General features: G+C 37.5%; 1 protein-coding gene across 1 annotated transcript; it reads right to left on the reverse strand.

Annotated features, from left to right (window-relative positions):
• Positions 1-211: 211 nt before the first annotated feature.
• Positions 212-7,278, reverse strand: LOC133299628 (mitogen-activated protein kinase kinase kinase 3-like). The gene is made up of 11 exons (XM_061499109.1): positions 6,643-7,278; positions 5,357-5,659; positions 4,894-4,981; positions 4,662-4,724; positions 4,362-4,522; positions 4,197-4,272; positions 2,728-2,787; positions 2,486-2,593; positions 2,143-2,379; positions 1,073-1,176; positions 212-952 (listed from the first exon to the last, which is right to left on the reverse strand). Exons 1-11 carry the CDS (start codon positions 7,086-7,088, stop codon positions 706-708), a joined length of 1,893 nt encoding a protein of 630 aa, XP_061355093.1. The 5' UTR covers positions 7,089-7,278; the 3' UTR covers positions 212-705.
• Between the last annotated feature and the right edge of the window lie 746 nt (positions 7,279-8,024).

The raw sequence follows: 8,024 nt of genomic DNA on the forward strand, positions 1-8,024 counted from the left end.
ATGAATAATTTACTCACACACACACAAAAATAAAAAATAAAAAAATTGTTTGTCATATGAAGCTAAAAAAATTTGTACAAATGTTTCTTTTGCCAATAGGATATCTAAGTTGCTTTGAATGAAATTCACGAATCATTAATCAAGTTTGCATTGCATCCAGACAAAATAGACCATCATATGTAGCAGTAAAATTAAAAATAAGTTATCAGACTCGCCATAAGAAATAAAAATGAACATAAAATTGCTTCCAAATATTTTGGACATTCCGGAGAAACTGGTCCTTTCAATCTCATCGTTCAGGCTCTTGCAAGTGATGGCTTGGCACCAAACCATACACGTGTCATTCTCAACTAAAAAAAATTATTTAAAAAGAAAGAGAGTATGTATGAAAAATTAGTACTCTTTTTTTCCTTCTGCCATGAACTAACAATATACAACATAAACGTTACTACAAACACAGTAAACACCTTGCATTTACAGTAATCAATAAATTGTTACAAGCTGCAAGGTCTCCCCAGTCCAATGCCTGCATCAAGAGCTCTTACCCCTCAATTCTACCGTTGTCTAGTTCTCATGCATAAAGAATCGACCAGAATCTATCAGATAGATTGTGTACTTTCATAGCACGCATTGAATGAAAGTTCAACCACAGATAAAAGGCATGCTGGGGAAACCAAGATTATAGTGGTATTTACAATCAGCAACTCAAATGAGTCTTGTTCTTGGGGATCCCCCGGGTGTGTGGACTTTGTATAAAGATGTTTCATGCCAAGGATCAAGAGTGAATGTGGCATTTGATCTCACTGGATATGAAGAGAGGGTATTTTGTCCCATCATTGTGTAAGTTGAATGAGGAGGAGAAAGGAAACAGCTCTTGTGTGCTGGCCCGTATTGTCGTAATGGACTTGAACAGGGAGATACTGGTAAAGATGTGATCATTCTTGTGTTATCTCTGACCAAGGGAATTGCAATGGCATGTCAGTCCAAATAAAATAAAAACGATGAAGCATATATATTGAGACACAAAACCATGCCATGATTAAAAATAACAGAAGGTCAGATATTTAACCACCTTGGACTCCTAACTGCTCGTGTAGCGGCATGAGTTGGCTTTGTTGCATAATCTCCATCCAGTGAAGTTATGCTTGTTCTATTGGAATGATGATCTAAAACTGGCTGCAAATGGATCCAAGCGAAGAGAAAGTTAGCTCCAGCCCGACACTGGCCATAGAAATTGATTTCCAGAAGCTGTGCAACTTTAAAAATCACAACATTCAGTGCAAGGAATATGTGCATTAGAATCGTGACTTCAGATGATCTGATATTTTCTGTTCATGTTCTGTCGCAACCTAGAATTCTTTGGCAGCATTTAGTCCTCTGTAGAGTAATATACTCCACTAGCATGGTATATTAATATATTTCCATTATCAGCTGTCACTCCAAACTATGTTATGGTCGCCCTGTTAACCTGTTTTCCAACTTCAATTTCTCTCGCATTTGTACCACATAAACTTCACAAGTACATGTGTATGCAATGCAACAATGATCTAAGGCAAAACAAGAGTATCGAATTCCAAAAGAAATGTAAGTAGACTATTAATAATATAAACAAACATAACGACCAACATACAAAAGACAGACAATAACCTCTTTTTTCCACTCATTTCCTGATTGTAATGCTGTATCAATGTTTAACGGCTAACTCTATGGAAAGAGCCAAACAACAAAGCATACTTCATTCTCAATTGCACCTAGTGACTTGCAGATACCACTTCATCCATACAGTTAATACACCATGTTTACATTTTGTTATTTTAAATATGATAATACTAAACATATAAAGTTGAGCTACACAATACATACATTGCAAAGAAATAAACAAACCATGAGATAAAATCCTGACATAGTATTATAGCCCCTCTGCATAGATAACAATAAAGTATGTTGATATTAAGTAGTCTTCACTCATCAGTCTTTATTAAATTTTATCCAGCATTGTGTAACCTCATATTGCAGCATGTTAATCTTACGAGAATGGAACCCGCTATATAATGATTGTGTTATAATGTGTGGGAACTTGCTTGTAAGAGGTCAAAGCAACATAACTTCACAAAGAAAATAAATAAGCATCAAAGACTGTACCGGTGTCCGGCTTCCATCAAACATGTAGGGGAAGGCATCCCTGGTTATTCTGACATTTGCAGCTTTTGTTGCTGACTGATCTCGAATAAAGGGGTGATCTAGTAACATTTGGGCAGTTGGGCGAGCTGATGGATCTCTTTGTAAGCAAAGCTTAATGAAATTCTTTGCATCATTTGAGAGATTATCAGGAATTTCAGGCATGTCTTTGCTGTTACCAATTTTAAATATTGCAGCTACCTGTTGAATCCAACATTAGAAAAACAATGTTGGTCCTTCATATTCTTCAACCAGGATCATAACAAATATGTAAATAAATGCTAGTTCTAATTATCCAATATCGCACCCCTTCATACTGACTCCAAGGAGGCTTTGATATTGCCATTTCAAGAATTGTGCATCCCAAGCTCCATATATCAACAGGAAGACTGTAGCCGTTTGTATTCATAACAACCTAAAAAAGCAAACAACAGGATACATTAGTACTTGCACTGCAATAGATAAAAGAGATAGAGAGAAGCAGTGGGAAGGATGTGCATGTTTCAAAAGAAATTTCAAGATCTAAAAAGAAGGGGAACAAAATTTTACCTCAGGTGCCATCCAGTATGGACTTCCTTTGAAAGAAAGCATCGAGGAAGAAGCATTTATCTGGTTCAGAACAATCATAATTCAGAGATGACCTCCATCATAAATCAGAAACCAACCAAGACAGAAAATTATACATTTTGAAGCTCTCTAAATTAGATTTGCTTCCTACAATATACTCTTATGCCATATAGCTTTAAATTATAAAAAGACAGAACAGAGATGAGAAAGTGCAATGCATGTGTGAGAGCCATATGCCTTCTAGCTCTCAATCTCTATGTGGGGGTGCACAATTGTGAGAGAAAGCATGTGCATTCAAGATATAAAAGGGGAATGTCTGTGCCGCTAGGCATTCAGATATGAGTAGAACGGAAAATTTTAACCTTTAGCAAAACAAGCATTTTTAAGTATCCACTTTCCATATTTTTTTACTAATTGTGAACGGTCTTAATTTTTGTGCCAGAAACAATAAGTATTAAACAATAAGTATTATCTATGATGCACCGACACGGGACACGACACTCCAATACGTAAATTCTAAAAAATGCCATACTTTGACACATAAGGACACGCTTTGATATTAAATAATATTTTAAATATATATAATATAATTTACATTTAATACATATAGTATCCCATAATAAGTCATATATGATATAACCAATCAATTTTTTTTTTAAAACCCATACAATGGCACTAGACAACAATTCTAAACAGCCACTTAAGAATGACGTGGCCAAGCTATTTAAAAAGAGAAAAAAGAATCCAAACCCAGTACAAATAGAAGAAAGAGAGTGGAATAATGGCATTCCATTGGTCAACGCAAAAGCACGCGGATCGCAAAAAAAAATCCATAGCCGTAGATAAGCTTCAATCTCAAGCTTGAAAGTTTAGAGAGCCACAAGAACACATGGCCATGAACAAACAAATTCACCTAAACTCGGTTGACATCTCAAAAGAAGACATACCCACTTCAGAGTCAGAGCAACCAGACTCAGCATCACAATCACAAGAATCTGAAAACTTGGATAAGCATCGACTAGAAGAGAAATCCACAGTGCTGAATACTGGGATCTTGCCATTCTTGTGTGTATAAATACGACGAGGGCGTTGGTGACCCTTCGTATCTGGTTCCGCCGTGATTTCAGTTTGAGAAGCTACCGGTGGTGCCCGACGTGTGAAGCGGCGAAGAGTTTCTGCGGTGGTGACTTTTATGTTTTATTTTATAATTATTTTTCTTTTGTAAAAATTTCGAAAATTTTACATTTCTACCCCTTGACCGTGTCGGATACGGTCAAAATCGCGTGTCGAGATAATCGTGTCCGAAAAAATTGACCGCGTGTCTGTGTCCGACCGTGTCTGACACGCATATTTTTTTTTAAATAGCGTGTCGGTGCTTCCTAGAGTATTATTTACTTTTCAAGTGAGCCAGAAGCAATTCATTCTTTAAAGCAAATGTATGATAAACTTACATGTTTAGCCATGCCGAAGTCCGCCAGCTTGATTTCACCATTAGGATCAACTAGTATGTTAGCCCCTTTGATATCCCTGTGAAAATAAAATCATATGAATAATTTAAAAGAGAGTCAAGAAGCATCAATTTCATGTTATAAACAGAGTGAGAATAATCAAACTACCGATGTACTGTGTTTCTCCCATGAAGATAGGCAAGTCCAGAGACAATCTGCCTGGTATAATTTTGAATAACAGGCTCCTTGAAGGCTCCATATTGCTGAAGTAATTTATGAATTGAACCACCAGAGACATATTCCAGATAAACGGAAAGTGCTTCTTCTCCCTACAAGCATGGTATGCATATATTTATAAATGGATTTCAATCATCAAATTATTTAAATTCTCTTTGTGTGTGTGCACACAGCTAAAATATGTATATATATGGCATAAAGGACTTTAAACTCGGAATATTTCAGCCATACCAAATCACTTTCATAGTATTGAACAATGTTTGGATGTGAGAGCTGGCTAAGTAAACTTATTTCCTGCAATCAAACGGAGAACATGGTATAGATTTATAGTCTATCACATGATAATCAGACATAATAAAACAATCTCCAATGCAATTGTTAAACGAAGATCTGCAAAGTGCTATAGTATGTGTTGAAGGCTTAAAGCACCATGTATATATCTTCAGGTAAATAATAGAATTACCTGATTTAGTTGTTTGAGGCACTCTTTTGATGTTTGATCATCAGAGACAACCCTGACTTCTTTTATTGCACACAAATGTCCACTATCACTGTCAAATTTGCAATATAAGCATTTTAGAGATGTGGAACAAACATAAGCAGAAAATATATCATTTCAGTGATTTGTCCAGAATATGAACATTTGGAATGAGAGCACAGAATGCTGCGGATATCATTATGTAAACATACTCGTACTTTAACATCAGATTTTTGTTATTACTAATAACAACTGGCATTGTAATAATTATTTTGTAACCTGGGATTTGCTTATACATTACAATCACCAGACAGCAAAATTCCACAAATTCTACCTTAAAATATTCAGGAAGTGAAAATTGTACATGATATAAAGTTGTTGCAGGCTACCCCCAAAAGAGAAATGAAAGAAAATTTCCTCGACTGGAAAAGAAAAAACAACCCAATACCTATTGAATCCCAGGTAAACATGCCCAAATGTTCCCCGTCCTAGAAGCTTTCCTTTCTTCCATTTGGAAGGGTTACTGGTAGTGTTTTCTAGCAGTCCATTCGCCCTTGTGTTGGAAAGAGAAGGACTAGTAGGAGAGCCTGGAGGACGAGGCAATGGATGACATTGACTCCTTCCATCTTCTTGCCTGCCTGTAGGGGAGTCAAGACTCAAAACATGCAACCTTGGATGAAGAGGTGATGTAGGGCTGGTGGGCCCTCTTGACCCAGGACCTGGGCTTTTTGACCTCACGTTGACTTGTCCTCTAAGCATAAAGAAATGGCATCAATTAGTTTAGCAGCAGATTGGAGAACGAAGAACATTGGAAAAACCCTAATAAACAAACTGAACAATTCATGTTCTCTTTGTTCCTTTTCCTTACACTGTCTGTGCCAAAATGAGTGTAAAGATTATAACTTTTCAGCCTCCCATATTTTATAATTACATCCACCTAGTATCGGCGTATACCCTTTAATTCATCATGATAATTACAGAAAACTTATTGAAAAACAGTAAGATAAATATATTTTGCATATAGGTCACCTAAACCAATTGGAATGACAAAGAAACCTGAAGAAGATATTTGGGAGGGGGGGGATAAGGATGGAGGTAGTTAACTTCCTACAGAAAAAAGGGATATGACCTAGCATTAACAAATTTGTCCATCAAGATGTAGATCTTCATTTCCCCCAAAATAAATCCACACAGGAAGTCTGGAACTGAAAATGCAGACTTTTAAAAAAGACTCCTCAAAGCACAAATTACAAATCATTATTCACAGAAAAGAAACAATCATCTAATCTAAAGAGAGTGGGAAAAAAAAAACTTGCAGCAAAAATACTCGAAGAAAATTGCATTTTAGGCATGTACAGACTTACACGCAGAAAGGGTGAGAGAAAGAGAGAGAGAGATACACCTAAGAATTAAAAGGAAAGTTGAAGACAATAATAAAAGGGATAAAAAGAAAGAGAAGTCTACGAAAAAAGTGAAGGCAGGTAGTAGCAGGGTCTGTTACAAATTCTGATTGTAAGTCTGAGCACAAAACTAAAAAGGAATCTTGTAAATAAAGCAAGCACGCAATTTTGGTCCAATGAAGAGACAAGGTGAGACATCACACACGGAGCCTCAGCCTCCGGATCAAAAGCCACTTTATCTGATCAATGATAACGCTAACCTTTACTACTTCCCAAAAAAATAAAAAATAAAAATCAATCAATCAATCAAATTAAGTTCATGATAAGCACAAACCTGGCCCCATTAATCTGAGAGTGACAAATTGGATGATCATCGCAGGAGCCAGTGGAGCTGACGCTAGAACCAGATATGGAAGCAGATCCCAAGGCAAGCCCCTGATCGTTGCTGAAGCTTTGGGTTGAGGAAACAGAGGGACGAGGCAAGGGAAGCCCTCTCTTCTCGCCGCCATCGGAATCACAATAAGAGAATCCAGAGGAAGAGCGGCCGCCGCAGCCGCCTCCGCTCCCCCCGCCGCCGCCGGCAGCAGCGGGAGAAGTGAAATCATCAAAGCTGTTGGGCTTCTTCTTTTCGGGCTTCTTACCTTTCTTGGGAGCAGCGTTCCTGATCGGAGATTTGATGAAATTGAAATTAAGGACGCCGCCGCCGCCTCCGCCGCCGCCATGTGGCTGCTCCTCCTCCTGCTTGCTCTTGCTTGATTTTCTACCCCACCACGTGGGCATTCTAAATTAGAATGGTAAAACGAAGATTCGAGAAGAGGAGAAAGAAAGTGAGGTTGAAGAAGAACAACAACAACAACAAGAGTAAAGAGAGAAAATAAAAAATAAAAAATAAAAGGGGTTGAGTTGAGACTTGAGACTTGAGACTTGAGACTAGGTCTCGTTCATTTGTAAAAGGAAGAAACGACGAAAGAGGGAGAGAGGATTATAGCTAGATAACAAAAAAGGTCACAATGAACAACAGCTAAGAACGGGTGAGATTGAGATAGAGAGAGAAAGAAGGGACGGCAAACGGTGGTTGGATAACTGACGTGGCAATTTCTTAGAAAGAGAAATCTAAACTCTGTTTGTGTCTGTCTGCCTGCTCCTATGTGTGTCTGTTAACGTTAACGTGGGTAACTAACAGCGTAACTCTGTGTGTGTGTGTGTGTCTGTTCTTTCTTACTTGTTACTTGTTACTTGTTAGTTAGCAGTTGTTGCCTATATAGAAACTAGAAAAGAAAGATTGAGAAAAACGAGAAACCCGCATTGGTGATAGTGCACTCGTTTTTGTGCTTTACACAGTTTACACACGTTGGAACTGGAATGGCCGCCCCAGCTATGAAGCATTTATAATTTACTGGTAAAATAAAATAATAGTCGCGGTACTCGTATTTACCACTTTTTTAAGTCACGTTGTAATAATTGTTTATTATACAATTACTTAATTTAATTCAAGTGCATGCAAATTAATTCAGACGTAAAGTGAGTGACTATAGTAATAATAATAAAATGAAAGAGATTATTTATTTTTACCAGGGTTGAGGCTTCTAGAGTTAGAACTTGGAAGATATGGCTGGCGAAAGCGTGTGGATAGGGACGGGGGAAGGGTAGACTCGGTATTTAAGGTCTTTTTCTTTTTCTGTATTTCATTTTCTGAAGGTGCTACGATCATGTGCG

The sequence above is a fragment of the Gastrolobium bilobum genome, unplaced genomic scaffold (assembly GCF_033153095.1).
Source record: "Gastrolobium bilobum isolate Gb01-03AN ecotype WA unplaced genomic scaffold, APGP_CSIRO_Gbil_v1 utg20433, whole genome shotgun sequence".
Classification (NCBI taxonomy): Eukaryota; Viridiplantae; Streptophyta; class Magnoliopsida; order Fabales; family Fabaceae; genus Gastrolobium; species Gastrolobium bilobum.

Bases quoted from the DNA above. Each gene is read 5' to 3' on its own strand.
- LOC133299628 (XM_061499109.1), bottom strand. From the start codon at position 7,088: ATGCCCACGTGGTGGGGTAGAAAATCAAGCAAGAGCAAGCAGGAGGAG. The intron at 2,594-2,727 runs GTAAAATTTTGT...TTGCTTTTTTAG, and splicing joins CATACTGGATGGCACCTGAG to GTTGTTATGAATACAAACGG. The intron at 953-1,072 runs GTGGTTAAATAT...TCCCTTGGTCAG, and splicing joins CGAGCAGTTAGGAGTCCAAG to AGATAACACAAGAATGATCA.